Source organism: Orycteropus afer, unplaced genomic scaffold (assembly GCF_000298275.1).
Source record: "Orycteropus afer afer isolate SDZICR_OR568_19922 unplaced genomic scaffold, OryAfe1.0 scaffold00398, whole genome shotgun sequence".
Lineage (NCBI taxonomy): Eukaryota > Metazoa > Chordata > Mammalia > Tubulidentata > Orycteropodidae > Orycteropus > Orycteropus afer.
Genome location: NW_006921985.1, coordinates 1285625 through 1304765, shown reverse-complemented (window position 1 = coordinate 1304765; position 19141 = coordinate 1285625). Strand labels below are relative to the sequence as shown.

Sequence of the window (19141 nt, the reverse complement as noted above, 5' to 3'; positions counted from 1 at the left end):
AAGCCACCCCCCCTCTCTGAGCCCCCGAGTCCTGCCTGTTGTTGGCAAGACTTTGACCCACTTACTTTGGATACATCACCAGGAAAGATGAGTTGCCAGGAAAGGACATCATGCTTGGTAAAGTAGAGGGTCCCCCAAAATGAGGGAAGCCTTAAATGTGACGGACTGACATAGTGACCACAGTAGTGGACCCAAGCATGCCCACGGTCGTGAAGATAGCACAGGCGCCGACAAGGTTTTGTGTGTTGTGAGTAAGTCTCCATGATTGGGAGCTGACTTGAAGGCAGCCAGCATCAACTACTATTAGTATTTCCCATCATTTGTTCATTAGTTCATTGAGTGGTGAGTAAAGGAATTTCCTGTCCAGAAAACCTTTAAAAAAAAACAACTGGCAATAGTATGACTTGATACCAGCTGGATTGTCTTTTTGTATTATAAGGATTAACTTTTTCCTCACGCTGTAGAATTCCCTCGAGTTTAGTGTATTGACGTCTTATGTCAGAAAGGTCAAGTGTCTAAAAATCACGCTCCTGGCGATTTTTCTTATCTGCTTCTTAAGAAAAATGAAACTTAAGCCTCACAGGGCAGAAAGGAGGGAAGTCAAGATTTAAAATTGCTGAGGGTGAGGACGTCGATGACGGCGATCATTCTGGAAAGCAGTTTGGCAGAATGTAATCAGTCACAGCATCTCACACTCCTGACTTTGTAACTCCATTTTTAGAAAGCAATAGATTCTAAGGAAATAACCTAGAATCAGAGCGTCCCGCGTGGTGATGTTGACTGCGGCCTTATTTACAGTGCGGAAGAATCAGCACCGTAAGTGCCCAGCGGCACCGTAAGTGCCCAGCGGAGAGGGCGTGGAGCTTGTGCGTGGAAGGCTCCGTGTGCTGGGATCTTATCAGCTATCTGTCAAACACTGGGCTGGTGAGCAGTTATGATAACGCGCTCCAGCAATACATTAGACCAGCAGAATAGAAAATTATGTCACGGGATGATCTCAACTCTGGTTGAAAAGAGATCCAGGGAAGAAAAGGACTAAAAGGAAGACCCCACCCTGTAGTAGTGTTTTCCTAAGGACATTTTCCTGCTTCTGCACTTTTCCGTCGGTGACAAAGGGTAAGAACCTCCCTGAGATGGTCAACACGGTGGCTGCGACAGTGGGCTTCAAGTATGGCAAGTATCGTGAGGGTGGCACCCGACTGGACAGTGTTTCATTCTGTTGTACGTGGGGTCACTGGGAGTCAGAGCCAACTCGGTGGCACCTGACAACAAGAGGGACAACAGGTGTCCGAAGTACTGAAACAGAAAAGATACCTCGATGGGAACAGTCATTATTAGTGATACCTCTGGTCTCTTAAAAACACGTGTTGCATCCTGTTGTTCACGAGGTCGCACTTGCTGGCACCTAACAATGACAGTACTTGTCAATACTTGTCCATCCTTTCAGATTTTCTTGTGATGAACATGTATTCATTTTGTATTTAACAAAGACGACAAAGTTTAACGTTTCCATGTTTATGCAATTCTATGGAATACATGCTCGATTTTTTAAAAGGATAGGCTCATTTTAAAGGAAAGAATGATCATCATTTATAATGTAATACAATGAGCTTTTTTTGCCTTTGTAAGCCTGAATGTTCCTTGGAAGTGGGCATGGTGAGACTTCAGCTGTCTTACTTTGGACACGTCACCAGGAAAGACAGACCACTAGAGAAGGACGTCACGTTTGGTAAAAGGGAGGGCCGGTGAAAACGAGGGAAAGGCTCAGTGGGATAGAAGGACACAGTGGCTCAACGCTGGATGTAAACATAGCAGCTACCAGGAGGATGCGACTCCGGGCAGGTTTTGTTCTGTTGTACACGGCGTCACCCAGAGCTAGAGCTGACTGGATGGCCACTAAGAGCAGCGACCGTTTGACTGCAACACCGAAGGTATAAAAAGTGGTTTGTTATACTTGGAACATGAGGAAATAGATTAAAATAATTGTAAAGAATCTTTAAAACAAAAGAGTGTAGCGAGGGCTCTGCCAGGCTGGAGCCCAGTGTTTTACCAATGCTGTGTCCGTTTTACTGACCAGCGCCACAGGGGTCAGAGAAGTGGAGTGGCCTGTCCCAGGAGGGCAGAGTCAGGTCTCAGCATCCCAAGGACCCAACGCCCCACTATTGTTCATTGACTCATGTGCACTGCTGTTATTGATCTACTGGTCTGAGAGGCATCGGGAGGGGGTGACGCCTGAATGGAGGAGTGAGGGACCAACTGTGCTTGGCCTTGACATTCCTGATGTCCCCTAACCCAAGAGGTAGGTCTGTGCCCCTCACTCTCCTGAGGAGATTCTGAGAGGAGGAAGGCTTTCCCTGGGTCCACAGCTGGGTGAGTCTCTGACAGCCTGGCTCCTGCAATCCCTGATCCTGGAGAAGATACAGGGGACATTGTGTCCTACAGGGAAGGACCAGTACGCCCACTCAGTGGGTCAGTCTGAGATGGCTGGTCTCACGTGTTGTCTCTTAGGGATGCTGCTGTCTGACAGCAGACGTCTGCGTCATGAGCACTGCATAGGTCCTGGGCTGTCCTGACATGGGTATATGACATCACTAGAACAATCCAGGAATATGTGTGTTTCCAGGGACTGCCCTAACAAAGACCCACAAACCCGGTGACTTAAAACAACAGAAAGTTATTCTGTTGTAATTCTGGAGGCCACGGGGTGGTCACTATGGCTAACTAAAGGCCTCCAGGAGTTACAGTATTGATCACTGGGGAACAGGGGCTGTGTCTACTCGAAGGAATACGGTACAGCAGTTACTAGGGTGACGTAAAATCTCCATAGTAACATGGGAAGCTCCCCCCTCCCCTTAGTAAAATGAAAAGAGAGCATCCCAGAGGCTTCCCCGCACCGCACCGGAGGTAAATATGCAAAAACCCACGTGTGGAACAGGACTTGGAGTGGGGTGGGGGCGGCAGTCTCCGCTTTAGGTACTTCGGGAATGCATGTACTTTTTGTAGCAATTGTTCAGCAGGCAGGGGTGCGTTTCTGCCCCACTTCTCCTAATCCTACAGAACAGGGGCAGGTACCGAATGTTCTTCAAGGGGTGCATTGGTGGAGCCGGTCCCGCCCACTGGGAGGCGCGGGAGGCAGCGTCATCCGCTGTCCCTTTCTGTTCCAGGACAACGTGCTGAGCATCGTCAACCAGATCATGGACGAGTGCATCCCCCGCGAGCGTGCCCCGCGGGACTTCTGCGTCAAGTTCCCGGAGGAGATCCGCCACGACAACCTGGCCGGCCAGCTGTGGTTCGGCGCCGAGGTAGGAGGCGTGGCTGCCGGTGACGTAGCGGCGGGCGCGCGGCCAGGCGTCCGCTGGCGGCGTCTGTGCACGATACCAGCGTGCGCGCGCGTGCCTGAGACGCGTGCCCGCGCGCTGCTTTCTTTCTCCAAGAGTTCCTAGGGCCTCCCGTTCACAGTGCCCCCCTTTCCACGGGAAAAGCCGCGGTCTTGCTCCCCCAAAACGGCACTGCGTGTGCAAATACACAAGACTTTTCCCTTTGATTTTTAGAAGATTCTCAAGGCCCTGGAATGTAGTGCCTAATAGTGGTTCTTTGTTCAGATGTCCATATAAGCTGTTGGCACCAGTACTTACTAGTTGCTTTGGTGTCACGCATGACCCCAAATGCATCCGCGGAGAACTACTCTGTAGGGTTTGCAGGCTGTGGCCTTTCCGAGCAGATGCCCGGGCCTCTGCGTTGAAGTCCCTCTGGCTACTTTCGGAGCACCAGCCTTCTGGTTAGTAGCCCGGGGCTGCTTGTTGTTGAGTGCTGTCCTATGGATCTCACACTAAGGCCGTGTGACAGACTAGGACCGCCTCACGGGGTTTTCTAGGCTGTAATTTTCACCGCAGCAAATCGCCAGGTCTCGGGGGGTTTGGACCCACAACCTTTCAGTCAGCAGCTGAGCACGTACCGTTTTGCCACCAGGCGCCTTAGCCCAGCCAGCGCTTGGCCATCCAGGGACGCCTCTGAAGTAGTTCTTGGTGGCCACTAAGAACAACAGCCCCCCTCCCCACAGTGATGACCACGGGAAGTTGGTTCTCACCCAAGTTGTGGGAGGTGGGCTGGGCTCACCACCCAGGTTACCTCATAGTAATCTCCGGCCAGTGAGCACCCCACCCCCAGGGGGCACACCAGCCTGCCCCCTGCCCCGGGGCTCTCCCACGGCTCCCCCTGCACGTGCTCCAGGCCTCAAGGGGCAGGAGTTGTGCTGCCCAGGTGGGCTCTGGCCCCCTCTTACTGTCCAGCATCCTACCTGCCTCCCCCTGGTGAAGCCCTGGGGTGCCCCGTCCTGGCCCAGGCCTTTGGAAGCCATGCCTGTGCCTTGCCCCCCCCGTCTGCTCTGAACCCTTTGGGGTGTCCTCCACTGCCATTCTGGTTGTTCGTGGGTGCCCTCAGCAGGTTATCACCCCACCCTGTTTCCCCTCCCTAAAGTGGGGTCCCTCTGGTAGCATAGTGGCTAAGGCACTTGCCTGCTAACCAGACGGCTGGCGGTTCAAACCCACCAGCCACTCCTCGGAAGGAAGGTTGGGCAATCCTACTTCTGTAGTGATACCGCCTCGGAAACCCAAGGAGGGGTCGCTATGAGTCGGGTTTGACTTGACGGCACATAACAACATCAACAACAAAGTGGGGTTCCCAGGGCACGGGGGAGCCGGGGGGAGGCATGAGAGGGTGCAGGTAAGCCCCCTAAGGCCCTCTGGCTGGGCATGTGGCCTCCAGGGCTGCCTTGAGCCCGGCTCTCCCCTCTAAGGTGGAGTCTGGACAGCCCTCGGCCTTCCCACTCGGAACCCGGAAGCTGTCCCCGACGGGGATTGATGGGGGACTGGTTTGGCCTCCAGTCTGGTGAAGCTGGTAGCCAGCGGCAGCTGGGAAAAGACTAGCGAAGAGTTTAGACACCCCCGTTAGGCCAGCGCGGGGGACAGGGGCCCCCTTGGCCAGAGAGCAGAGTTTATACACGTGCCCCTGTTACCGGGTCACCCCTGTGGCCCTCTGTGATGGACAGGCCTGGGAGGGTGGGAGTGATGGGGGTGTGGAGTTACGTGGGCAAGCACGGGGCATCTTCTGGCACCCAGGCAGCCCCGGTGGATTTGTGGGTGCAGAGGAGCCCTTAACCTTCCCAGGAGCCGCGGCTCTCATGCTGATACTCGGGTTCGTGGGCAGGTTCCTCAGAGCCGTGGGATCTGACACAGGCCTGCAGAACGGTGGGGACCAGCGGCTGAACTCGGAGTTGGGATGCTCGGGGCCCCCCAGTAGTCATCCCCCGTGGACAGGGAGTGGGCAGAAATCAGGCAGCCAGGGCTGTGCTGGCCCCCTGCATGGAGCCCCCGCAGACTCCAGGGCCTTACGGCAGCCCCCCTGTCTGGGCCGTGGGAGGGCCATGTCGGCCTCTGGCCAAATCTATGATAGCTGTGAAGGGAAGAGAAACCCTGGATAGGGGACCGGGAGGGCGCAGGTGCCCAGGGCCTGAGACACGTGGCCGAGATGCAGCATGTGGATGGTAAAGGGGCTTCCAGGAGAGGGTCTCGGGGGTGACGGCTGTGTCAGCAGGGTGCCCCTGCTCTGCCCCTCCACTTCCCTCCTCCACGGGCCTCCGCCTGGCTTTGGCCACCAGAACCTGCTCCCAGGACGGGCCCTTTTTCAGTATTTTTAAGCGTGCCAGGGCTCCCCTCGCTCTCCGCAGAGCTGAGGACACGCGTGCAGTGAAGGATGTGGCCTCTGTCCCTCTGGGTGTGGTGGCTGTGGGTTCGGCAGGGCGTCTGTGCCCCGTGGCCCTGACCCCCGCCCTCTCGCCCCAGTGCCTGGCCGCCGGCTCCATCATCATGAACCGAGAGCTGGAGAGCATGGCCATGCGGCCGCTGGCCAAGGAGCTGACGCGCAGCCTGGAGGACGTGCGGAGCGCCCTGCGTGACCAGGCGCTGCGCGACCTCAGCGCCTACACGGAGAAGCTGCGGGAGGCGCTGCGCCACTTTGACGTCTTGTTCGCGGAGTTCGAACTGAGGTGACTCAGGTCACACGCGGGTCGCGGGTGGGGGGGACCACATGGGGCCTTTGCTTCATGAGTCGGGGGCTGGGGGGGGTGGCTCGGGGGGCTCCTTCTGATATTTCAAGTCCAAGCATTCCCCTGGGCGAGGAGCCGAGGCTGGGATCCCCGCAGGGGACGAAGTTCGAGGACCCTCCAGGGAGGGAGGCGACCCAGGTGGTGCGTCCTCAGAGCTGGAGGTGACCCAGGTGTCCCAGACCAACCACCACCTCTGCCCCTCCTGACACACCTGGGAGGTTCCAGCACGTCAGCCTCACGTTGCCTCCTGGCCCTGCCCTCAGTCCTCACCCTCAACCTCTGCCCTGTGCCCTCCGCCCTCCACCCTCCACCCTCCATCCGCCATCTGCACCCAGGCCTCGTTTGTCCTCATTTAATCATGCACTCACTCCACAGTACCTGCCAATCCCCTTCTTGGTGTGCTGGGATCTGAGGGCACCCCAGCTCCGCGGATACAGGGCCCAAGGCAAAGACCTCGGAGGGAGTGCAGAGTCAGGAAGGGCTCACAGTGCCCCCCACATCCCACATATACATATACACACCTCGTACATATACACACCACACATACATCACTCTCCACATTCCCCCACATCCCCCCCAAACATACATCCCCCACACACCACATACACACCACATAGATCTTCTTCGCACGTGCACACACCACACACACGCACATACCACACACACACATACCACACACACACATCACACATGCATGTACCACACACTACAGACACCACATACATACATCCCACACACCATACAGACACACACTCACACATCACACATGTACACACACACCATACAGACACCGCACACTCATATACACACCACATACACATACCACACACATTCATATGTCCATCATGCATACATCCCATCCATTTACCCCACACATACACATACCACATACATACACACACCACATACACACCTCTCTCACACAAATGCACATCCCCACACACACCCCACACGTGCTCATATCACAGACACACACACCACCACCCCACATCACATACACACACCCACACCCACATACACATATATACCCCACATATATACACAAAGCATACACACACATGCACACCCCACACATGCACCCTCCCCCCCACAAGCCTCACACCCCACATGTACACATCTCACATACACATCCCACATGCACACATGCACCCCACATGTGCACACACCACACACACTCACTCACTCACTCCTCACTTCACATGTCAGCATCAACATCACTGGCTCTGAGGGCAGCCACCCGCTTCATATCTGTCCCCCTGCCCCCGCTGCCACCCACCCAGGTTGCTACTGTTGACCCTTTAAAGAGCTGGAGCCCCCAGCCTCCTCCACGTGGTTGATCACCAGCCCCCTGCGCCCGCATAAGTGCCCCCTTGAGGGGTTGCCCCTTGAGGGGCAGGGAGGGGCCTGGCAACCCTGGCTTCTGTGGGGAGGGCCTTTGAGGAGGCTCAAGGTGAAGGGGCCAAACGCAGGTGGAAGGGACAGGACCCCAAGTCCAGATGGTCCCGGCTGATGGCAACTGCCCGCTGCGCCATCTTCCTACCCCAAGCCGGGGACCAGCCAGCGCCATGGCGAGGCCCTCTAGTTAGGGGACCACGGAAGCTGAGTTTTACTCCTTCTTTCAACTTCCCGTCTTCCCCAGCTGTTCTCCAATGAGCTTGTGTAACAAGACAAATTAGAGTTATTAATTTAGAAGGAAAAGTCAGGCAGGGGGTAAGGTCGGACAAACCCATTGCTCTGTGAGTTCAGCTCAGCTCACATTGTGTGTGCATTCCCTGGGTGCCCGCCCAGCACTGACTCCAGGGTCCAGCCTTGCCCACGATGGGGGCTCATGGACAGCTTACCCACCCACGCATTCACCCAGGAGGGGACAGTAATGTAACGGGCAGTCATGGTTCTGGGGGTGGGCAGCATGAGAGGGGCCCAGACCCGCCTGTCCCTGAGGAGGGCTTTAATTTATAAATCAGAATTGTAGCACTGCCAAGTGCATCTATGAAATTGTCAAAACGGGGTGGCCTCGTAGTCAGAGTGGTTTGATCCGGTTTAACCTGACATCTCCGTGTGTCTGTAGCTACGTCTCGGCCATGGTGCCTGTGAAGTCCCCCCGGGAGTACTATGTGCAGCAGGAGGTCATTGTCCTCTTCTGTGAGACGGTGGAGAGGTGAGGAGTGGCCGGGGCCACCACCCGTGGGGTGTCTGGACACCGGGGGCCCTGCTCCTCCCGGCCTCTGGGAGCTGAGGCACCCCAGGGGGTGACGACAAGTCACACAAGCCCCTCCTTGCTGACCATCTCTGCCATTGCCTCAGTGGGTGCAGGGGAGACAGGCCTCCAACCTGCCTGCCGCATGGACCTCTTCTCTCTCCAGAGGGCAGGCCCCACAGATGAAGATCATGGGGAGAGGGTGGGGGCAGAGAAGGAGCAGCCACCAGGGTGGGCCTCCCTCAGTAGGGGCCCCGGAGCGCGAGGCCAGGGCCCCAGCAGAGGACGGGCCCTGGCCTCCGCACTTCACCTCTGTGTCCTCACCTGTGCACTTCCCCTCCTCACCCGCACCCTTCCTCACCACCTCACCTCAGTACCTCCACCCCTTCTGTCCTCCAGACCTCCATGCCACTTCTCACCTGTTCACCTCACCTCCTCCCCTCGCAGTTCCTCACCTCTACACCTCACCTTCACCGATTCACGTTACTCCTCCCCTCCACACTTCCTCCCGACCTCTCCCTACCCCTTCACCTCCCTGGAGCCGTCACGGCCCATGATGTCCCCTGCTCACTTCACCCCTTCAAATGTTCACGTCTCCTCCACACTTCTTCACTTCTTCCTCCTTCTCCCCTTCACCTCCATCCCCCTCACTTCCACAGGCCGGGATGGGCCCTGGCTGGATTTCTGGTCTGTGGAACGGGGTTTTGGGGGGTGAATTATTGGCACTCTCACTGGGCCTATACCACCATCTGAAGTCAGAGTTTGTGTACGGACTTCGAGGTTGAGGTGTGTCCTGCAGCGATTCTACTGTTTGATTAGTGTGGTTGGCTCACAGACGTTCTCCACATGCCTGCTGCCATGTTATAGTTTATTTTTCAAAAGACAGATTCTTCCCTGTTTATGCTTGGAGGGTGTTTCATATTTTCAGAAAATGAGACGACAGAAATTTCCTTTTATTTTGATAAACTGTGATGCCCTGAGCGCGTGCGAAGGACAGCCTGTGGTACCCATGGGCCAAAGCAGATCCCAGAGAGTAATTTCAGCTGTGCAGGGAGGCCCTCAGTCCCGCGGGCGGCGTTTCCCCTGCCTTTACTCTTCACTCCATGCTGTTTCCATTCCCTGGGGCAGCAAAGTGTGTGACGGGTCACCTCTCTCCTTCTGTTTGGTTGGAAGTCATGCTTTCTTCCCTCGGTGCCCCACCTGTCCCTGCATCAGGCACAGACTTCTTCGCCCACTTCCTGTTATGTCCCTCCCTCCCGGGACAGGGGTGGGATCAGGCAGGAGATTCCAGAAGCTCTGGGACAGGCGGCAGCCCCGTCCTTGGCCCTCTGCACATACCACCCTCCTGACTTGTCCGCTGAGTGTGAGTGTAGGTGCAGGCTGAGCACGCTGCCCTGTGGACGTGGGTCTGACCTGTGGACACAGGCCTGCCCCTTCCCACCGTCTCTGTTCCTCGCCAGAGCCCTGGACTTCGGGTACCTCACCCAGGACATGATTGATGACTACGAGCCGGCCCTCATGTTCACCATTCCCCGGTTGGCCATCGTGTGGTGAGTGTCTGGCCTGGGGCCTGAGCCATCATTTTGCAGATACCTGGTGGGACTGTCCCACCTTGGCTTGGTGTGGCCCGGTTTTCTCTGGGTGCTGATGCGGTGCTGGGGCCCCTGGGTGGGTGGCCGTTCAGCCACATGGAGTAGCCCCGGCAGGCCCACCATTGTCCTTCAGCAGACGAGGAAGTGAGGCTGGGGCTCTTGTGGGGCTTCTCAGAGCTTCTGGGACCCAGGCCACACCCAGTGCTCGGGGCTTGGTCCCCTGCTGCAGGGCCACACCCAGACTCCCGGGCAGGCCCCTTCCCTCTGCTGGAGGAGAGAATCTGGGTGGGGTGGTCCCAGAGGGCGGAGGAGGGGCCATGGGTGGGCCAGGGGTACTGCAAGGAGAGGACTGGGGTCTGTGGCGGGTGGACAGGTGTGTTGTTGATGCCGTCGGGTCGGCTCCGACTCATAGCGACCCTGCACAGCAGAACGAACCACGGCCCATTCTGGCCACGGAGCTGGGCAGAGAGTGGGGGCCAGGAACCCTCAGCTACAGGAAGCAGTTGGAGATGTGGACGCCAGCGAAGTGGCTTGGGGGGTGTAAGGTATACACGGGGATCAGGACTGGTCCAGGCATGGGCCATGGAGAGGCGCCCAGAGAGGGCCAAGGGGCGCCTGAATTGTGGGTGCCACAGCAGTGCCCTGAGCGCCAGCACTGGACTCCCTTCTGGGAGACAGGGTTGCAGAGCGCCAGTGGGGTAGGAACAGGGCAGCAGGAAGGGCTGGCTCCAGCCTCCAGGGGCCAAGTGCTTCCCTCCTTGGCCAGGACCTAGACTAGCCCTGAGCTGTGTGCAGGAGGGTGAGGGCCGGGTCAGGGTGCTGCAGTGGGGTCACACCACCCCCGCCTGTGACACGCTGGGATCGACAGGCCAGACCAGCCTGTTTGCCTTGGGAGGGGCTGGGAGACTTTGAATGAGAGTAAGGGCTCCTATGGGGAAGGGCTGCGGGGGCAGGAGCTTGGGGCCTTGCGCAGGACTCTGGAGATGCTGAGCTGGGGGAGCCCTAAGACCTGTTGGCTCCAGCCCCGGGTGAATGTCCAGATTTGACTGTAAGGAGGACATGTGGCGCCCGGCCACCTGCACACGTCCTGTGTGCCGGCTCTGCCACTGAAGGGGTTATTCCTCCTCTGAGGGGTCTCAGGCTGGCCCATTTGTTCTAGAGCTCTGACGCTTTGGTCATTTTCCTCTTTGGTAGAAAGTTGCTGTTTCCTTGCACGAGGTGAACAAATCAGAAAAGTCAGAGAAGGGGCACGTCACCCTTTAAAATCCCACCAGCAGTTGGATTCGAGAATCCTCTGTCCGTTGAAGGTGGAGGACTTGGAGGTCAGGCGCCTCCAGTGGGTGAAGCACCCTCGGGGTGGGCGCCCAACACTGCTCCCACGGCACTGGCGCTGCTGATGGTGTCCACACGACTCTGCCGTGTTGTTTTCTTTCCTGGCAAACGTCTCTGCACGGCCATAGTCAATTTAAAGACAAACAATAAACATTTTGGGTCCTTACTTCACTTCACTGTGCTTAAAAAACTGGGACAAAACCATATAAATGTTGTTGTTGTTGTTTTGTGCCATCGAGTCAGACCCGACTCATAGCGACCCCTCCTTGGGTTTCCGAGGCAGTATCAGTACAGAAGTAGATTGCCCCATCTTCCTTCCAAAGAGTGGCTGGTGAGTTTGAACCGCCAGCCTTCTGGTTAGCAGTCAAGTGCCTTAGGCACTATGCTACCAGAGCTCCTATAAATAGTTACTGTTACTTTAAAATACAATAACAACACGAAGCTACCTCCTTCTGAGCCCGTGCTCTGCGGCCTTCCCTGTCACCCAGGCTTCCTGTCCTTTGTCCCTGTGGCCCTGAGCATCCTGTCGGAACTTTCAGACCTGCCTAGCCGCCATATTTCTTTCAGCTCCCACTGAGGTGTTTCCAGAGCATATCCTCTTATTCCCCGAGGAAGTACTTGGGTGGTGCCAGTGGTTAAGTGCTTGGCTGCTAACCAAGAGGTTGGGGGTTCAAGACTACCCAGAGGTCCCGCAGAGGAAAGCCCTGGCTGTCTGCTTCCAGAGGATCAGCTGCTGAAAACGCAGTGGAGCCTGGTTCCACTCTGACACAGGTGTGGTCACCGTGAGTCAGCCGACTCAACAGTATGTTTGAAAAACATGGTGTCACAGTGTGTGCAAATAAACAGGCTTACCTGTAATCAACACAGGAAAGTACTCACTGATGTAGCATTTGTAATGATAAAAGGGGGGGGGGCAGTAATCCAGAACAAAGGAACTGATTCAAAATGCTCCTTCAGTCGTTCATGTCCCACGCAAACCATTCCAGGCACGTTATATACAATACAGTTGAGAATAGTATGTCTTTCCCATACAAATGTTCTTAACGTGATAAGCATGACTTTTGAAAACAGGTATCAAAGCAAAAACTGTTATTTTAAAGAAGATTGGCTGCACACCCTTCTAGTGGGGCCCCAAGCAGGACCTGGGCCAGGCCCCTCGCTGTGTGCTCCACGTGCCCTGTCCTGTCCCGAGGCTCCGGGGACCAGCCTCCCTCTGCCGGCTCAGCTGTGCGGTGCTGCCCGGCCACTCCTGGGCAGTAGTGTGGACACAGCCCTGTGAGACAGTCGGATCCCCCGGCCCCTCGGACAGTAGCTTCGTGGGACCCATCTGCTTGCTTCGATGGCAGGGGCCTTACCAGAGCCTCATTCTCCCGCCAGCCCTCCCAGCCCCAGCTCCTGGCCTCCTGGACCCCGGCCATGGTGTGGGCCTGGCTGCTGTTTGGGGGCTGCACCTCACCCCCGCCCCTAGACAGGGCCAGTCAGCCCTCAACACTGCTGGGCCCCTCCTGTGTCCCAGGCCTGGGACGTGAAGCCCAGCCTTGCCCTTTTTGTCAGGGTCACCTGGCCCATGGGGACAGACAGCCAGGCTGTCCATCCACTTTGTCTGTGTCCCCTCCCGGTAGTCAGGGCACATGCTGGGCCTGCTGATACCACCACAGTGGGATGGGCCGGGCAGTGTCCCGAATGTTCCAGCAACAGGATGGGACAGGCCACTGGTTGCCAATTAAAGCTGAGGGGACATCCCCAGGCCCCTGACTGCCTACAGAGAGGGTGGACTATGCACCACGCCCCCCTACGTCAGCCGTTCTTGGAGGCCCCGGCTGCTCTGGGACCAACAACAGGCCTATTCACGGGCTGGGCTGTGTCTTGGCACCTTGACAGGCCTGGCAGGCAGTCTTCCACGCCCTTTGTCTGCCTGCCTTTGGGATTGTGGCATCCCATGGGGCACCTGACTGATCACTATAGGCTTGACCACTGAGCACAGCAGTTGGGGAAGCTGGTGCGTTGGGTCACAGAGGCAGACCCAGCCCCCCACCACTGCTTCTGAAAGAGAAGAGAGCCAAGAAGGCGGGGCAGAAATGCACCAACCCCACTCCGTTTCTGTCCGTTTTCACTCTGCTTTTGTCTTGAGCCTTAAAAACCTGTTGCCATCCAGGCAAGTCTGACTCATGGGACCCCACATGTTGGAGTAGAACGGCCCTGGTGGGTTTGCTGGACTGTGCTCGCCACAAAGATTGCCAGGCCTTGCTTCCGTGGCGCCACAGGGTGGGTCCAGACAGAACCTTTCGATGAGTGGTCAAGCACAAACAGTTTGTACCACCCAGGGATCCATGAGACCACCTTATCTAGCCATAGAATGAAGGGTTCTCGCTCGGGAAAACCAGAGAGCCATGCAGGTGGAACTCCACTTACAGAAGGGGGCCTGTGGGCGGGCGTCTGGGAGGCGCTGGGGAAGGTGCTGTGTCCACAGGGGGACATCCCAGGCACTGGGGCATGCTAAGGACTGAGTGTCTGGGCCCGGGGGGGCCTGGGCTGAGGCACCCAAGGGGGCCTTCAACAAGCGGGTTCTGTGGCGGGGAGATGGTCTAGGGACGACGACCCAACCGAGTCTGATTTGGGCAGGGGTTGCTGGTGCGTGGTGGGAGCCCCAAGGGGACCAGTTTGGTGCTGACCGTGGGCTGGGGGCCACCTGGAGGGACAGCTGTGAAAATCAGCCTTTAGGACACATTGGCTGGACACTGATGAAAGTGGCACAGCCCCAGGCCGGGGGGAGGGAGGCATGGAGGGGGCTGTGAGCCATGGGTACCCCTCAGGAGTGAGGGTCGGTCCTACCTGGGGGGTGAGGTAGGCGGTGGAGGCATGTAAGGAGCGGTGGGGACAGCAAGGCAAGGGCAGGCAGAGCCTCAAAAGACAGCTTTCTCTGGGGACCCTCTGGGGCTCAGGAGTGAGGCTGGGCAGGGCTGGGCTGAGCCCAGGCTGTCACAGCCCGCTGTGGGGCAGGAGCCAGGAGAGGCTGTGGTCAATGTGGGTTAAAAAGACTCAGGGTGGCACCTGGGCTTGGGGAATGTGGGCAGGGGGCGCCCTGGGGCCTCCAAGCCCTGAGAGTCCCTTGGGATGCTGAAGACAGTTGAAGACATTGTCCCAAGTGTTTCCCCCAAAATGCCCCACAGATGTCCTACCCATCCCTGCCTGGTTGGACCCCACCCCGGAAGTGGGAGGGACTATCCCTGGGTCTTGGGCAGCCCTGGTGATGGCAGGTGAGTGGCCAGAGGCTCGGGTGGTCCTGGCGTTGGGGTGGGAAACCCAGCTTCCCTGTGGGGTCACTGCTGGGACCCAGGTCCTGCTTACCCACACCCCACTGCTAACATCCTTATCACTTCAGACTAAATCACTCGCAGGCTGATTCGAATAAACGTCTACAAGTATCTTTCAAAGCAAACAGGATTTTCCATGGTCGAGAAGGTTTGGTGAAAGGCCTGGCCCTGGCTGACTGGGTTGTGGACATGGTGCATGTGATACGTTTTCATGGTGCTTTTATGACCCTCAGATCACCCTGAGCACATTGTCTTCAACAGACAGGAAGACCAGGGTGACAGTTTCTGTGCCTCTTTGCTAACTTAATTGCAATTCTACCCAAGACAGCGAGGGGAGGGGTGCACTGGGGGTGCGTGTGCCAATCCCGAGTGTGCGTTCGCTCCCAGGCGTTTAGAACCAGAGGGCCTGGGCTCGTGGCCCAGACCTAACAGCTGCTCGGCTTCTGTGTCCTGACCGCAGTGGCCTGGTGGTGTACGCAGATGGACCGCTAAACCTGGACCGCAAGGCGGAGGACATGTCCGAGCTGTTCCGACCCTTCCACACGTTGCTGCGGAAAATAAGGTGGGGGGGAGGGGAGGGAGGCTGCCGAAGGGGAGAGGGGTGCTGTCCCCGTGAGCCATCCCAGAGCCCTATTCTTCCTGGGAGCTTCAGGGCAGGATGTTAACAGCCTTCGTGGCTGTGAGTGACCTCGGTCTCTCGTCTGCCTTTGCCAGGACGATGCCCGCTGCACGCTGTTGCCACTCTTTATTTTTGTGCAGTGAGTGGGAACCCTCACGGCCCAAGCCCTGCCTTAAGATGGGTGCACAAAACAAAACACAGGCCGTGTTTTTTTTCTTTTTTTTTTTTTTAGCAAGGACAGTCAGTTTGCCTTTTGGTTGTCAGAGACCCCAAAGCTGACTGCTGTTGAACGAGCCCACAAAGAGTTACTGTCTCGCGGTGGCCTCCTGTGGGCAGAGGAGAACCGTGCTCCTTGGCGTTCCCAAGGTCGTGACCTTTCGGAAGCAGGTCACCAGGCTTTCCTGCCGAGGCGCCTCTGGTTTGAGCAGCCAACCGTTAGCGTCATGGGCTGAGCCATTTCCCCCATCAGTGCTCCATGTTCATGGCTTAGGCCAGTGGTTTTCAAACTGTAGCTTTTGTCTTTTTCAATTGGGTAAAATAAAGCAAAACATAACATTTACCATCATAACACTTTTATATATGCCCTTCAGTGACATTTAGTACATTCACCACGTTGTACAACCTTCGCCACTGTCTGTTTCCAAAACCTTTCTTCACCCCAAACAACAAGCTGTTCCCCTTTGGTAATGACTCATCCCCTCTTCTCCCAGCCCCTGGTGGTCACTAATCTATTTCTGTCCTGTTAATTTGCTTCTTCTATAGATTCCATATCTATGGAATCACACCACATTTGTCCCTTGGTGTCTGGCTTCTTTCACTCACCATACTGCTTACAAACTTCACTTGTGCTGCAGCATGAATTGAAATTCCATTCCTTTCCATGGCTGCATAATATTCCACTTGTGTCAGGGAACACCACATGCATTTCTGGTGAGTGCATAGTATAGAAGTGGCACAAGGCAACTGCCCCAATATAAACCACATGGAGTAGATGCACACAGTGGAACATTACACAGCCACGAACATTACTGATGCATGCTACAGCTTGAATGACTCTTGGAAACAGTACGCTAAGGGAAATAAGCCAGGCCCCAAAGGGCAAATACTGGATGATCCAACTTGTATCCAGAATAGGCAAGTACATGGAGACAGACCATTGGTCATGGGTCACCAAGGGCTGTGAGGGACGGAGAAGGAGATGGCGTTTTCAGTCATACTGTGTTTCTGCTTGGGGTGATGAGAAGGGTCAGGAGACACTGGGGAAGGTTGCATGACATTGTGAATATATCACCACCACTGGATTCTGCACTTAAAAATGGTGAAAATGGCAAGCTGTGTATTGTATATATAGCCCTGGTGGAGCAGTGGTTAAGTGCCCAGCTGCTCACAGAAAGGTTGGCAGTTCAAAGCCAGCTAGTGACTTGTGGGAGAAAGACCCAACGCCCCACTCTCACGGAGGTGACCTTACGGGGCAGTTTTCCTCTCACACGGGGTCACTATGAGTCGGAATTGACTCAACGGCACTTAACAACAACATGTTTTATTGTGATAAAAAGATACCACTCCCATTAAACAAACTAAATTCTAATCATATGATAACCGTGGGATGGTATGTTTCCAACTGTTCCAACAGTAAATTAACACAGAGTGAAGAGAGAGGGAGAGAGAGGCACAGAGATGGTTGACCCACAGAGCCCCCAAGGGGTGGGGTAGGTGACAGATGACAGTGGGGTCGTGGTGAAGGCTGTTTAGCCTTGGGTGAACGATGCCATCAACACAGACGGTTGGGCAGAACCTCGCCTAACCATTGTGTTTGGGCACAAACAGCGGCAAGTCTCCTTACCCAGCAAGTAGTTTTTGTTCACAGAACCGGAGGTTCAGAATCTCCTTCTTAAGAAACCGTCTCGGTGTCTCTGACGGGGGTGCCCAGTTCACAGCCCGCCATCTGGGATGGCTGTGGTCCCAAGCTACAGTTTGGAAAGACCGTTGGAGAGGGGCCTGTCCTGTGTCCACGTTCTGTAGGGGAGGAAACCCGTGCCAGCATGCTGTGGGTCCCATCACCCGAGTTCAACATCTCCTTGGTTTTCGGCGAGTGCAGCCGTCACGGGTGTTGTGTCCACTCTTGGGTGGGGGTGGGGCTTCCACGTGGCCTTTGGGACCTCACCCCATTTTGTGTCTTGGTCGCCGTAGGGACTTGCTGCAGACCCTCACGGATGAGGAGCTGCACACGCTGGAGAGGAATCTCTGCATTTCACAGGACGTGGACTTCCCCATCCGGGCAGATGTCCAGGCGCCTGCTGCCTTGGCGCCCACCTTCCCTGCACCCCTGCCCACTGTGGAGCCGCTTGCCACCAAGGCCAAGGACCCGGATGCAGAGCTGGCCTGCTCCATGCAGTACGACGACCAGGAGCTGGAGCAGCTGAACCGCATGGTCCACCGGGCAGGGGACGAGATGTCGTCCCTCCTCTCCCCGCCCAGTGCCTGCCAGTCCCCGGCTCACAGGCCGGAGGCCGAGGGCGGCCCCCGCGGGGAGGCGTCGCCTGCCAGGGCGCCTCGGGAGCAGGGCAGTGACGAGGAGAGGGTGTTCTTCATGGACGACGTGGTGGGGGTGGGAGAGGCCCCGGGCAGCCCCTTCGGGTGGGCGGGCAGCACCTGTGCCCACCCGCAGGAGAGAGAGCAGGTCAGGGAGAGCGGAGAGGCGGGGCTCGGCAAGGCTTCGGCGGCAGAGGACGAGGACGTGCGCAATAACAACACCGAAGACGACAAACTGTGGGCGGCCAGCCTCTCAGGCCCCAACTCCTGCAGCTGCCAGGATGCCCAGCTGTCCCTAGACGGCTGGGAGGCTGGCACCGAAGACGCTGAGACCGCCGAGATAATCGCCCACCGGACCGGGGGCATGAAACTCTCGGCCACGGTCATCTTCCACCCTAAGTCGCCCATGTCCTCGGGCGCGGGCGCCACCGCCCCGGAAGCTCCAGCCATCGGGGCTGCCCCTCTGGGCCCCACGGCGAAGGTGGACATCGACCCTCGCAGGCTCAGCCCAGCCGCCACCAACTGCCTCATTAACTCATGCGTGTGCTGCGGGACCTGCGGGGACATCAGGGACGAGGCCGACAGTTCCCAGGAGAAGTGCAGTCCTGGGAGCGTCATCAACGCCTCTTACACGGGCCTGGCCAAGGCCAGTGACAAGGGCCCCGGGGAAGGACTGGAGAAGGGCCGGCCTGCCCCCGAGGCACTGCCCGCAGGCACCACGGCCCCTCTGCCCCCAGAAGATGTCCCTGACGGGCAGGAGCCCAAAGGCCCTTCTTCCCGGGGCCAGGTGGACCCTGGAGGCGGGTCGCCAGGTGAGGGTGATGTTGGAGGTCAGCCGGAGGGCGAGGTCAGAAGGCTGGACCCTGGGAAGGAGGCCGGGGAGGAGTGTCAGCAGGAGCCAGTGGCCCACAAGGAAGCGGGGTACCAGGCTGGCTCCAGGTAAGCTTCCAGGCCAGAGAGGGGTCCGACCTCACGCTCTGCATTTGGGGCTCTCCCAGTGCTGACGTGTTCCCGGGCAGGACTGGGGGCCCCCCACAGGTGCTGGGCAGGCCTCAGGTGTGGTGTTGGGTGCACTGTCCGTGGGGCGGGGGGTGGGGCTGGCCGGGAGCTGGGCTCACGTGCTCCCAAAATTAGTCCTTCAGCTGCAGACACCCACCTGCTGGCCATGGCGGCTCCGAGAGCTTCTCAAGGGCCTGGTCCTCCCCACCTGTGTCTCCCTTCCCTCCCCTCCCCCGGTTCTCCCAGTTCTCTCCAGTCTCCTCTAGTTCCTCTCTCTCCTTCCCTCCACGCTGCACCAGCTCTCCCTCCCCCGCCCTCTCCCCCTTCCTCACCCCTCCCTGTTCACTCCTCCTCTTCCTTTACCCCCTCCTCCCTGACTCTCCCACTTACTCCTCCTCCCCACCTCCTCTCCCTTCCCCTCCCCTCCCTTCTCCTCTCTTCCTCTCCCTTCTC

General features: G+C 57.2%; 1 protein-coding gene across 1 annotated transcript in view; it reads left to right on the top strand.

Annotated features, from left to right (window-relative positions):
• Positions 1–19141, top strand: part of ZFYVE28 (zinc finger FYVE-type containing 28) — a 110564-nt gene that overhangs the window by 37043 nt on the left and 54380 nt on the right. The window contains exons 2-7 of the mRNA XM_007953491.2: positions 3165–3302; positions 5841–6043; positions 8172–8261; positions 9761–9850; positions 14999–15100; positions 17348–18576. Coding sequence (XP_007951682.2) covers positions 3195–3302; positions 5841–6043; positions 8172–8261; positions 9761–9850; positions 14999–15100; positions 17348–18576 — 1822 coding nt within the window. The 5' untranslated portion in view covers positions 3165–3194. The remainder of the gene's footprint in view (positions 1–3164; positions 3303–5840; positions 6044–8171; positions 8262–9760; positions 9851–14998; positions 15101–17347; positions 18577–19141) is intronic.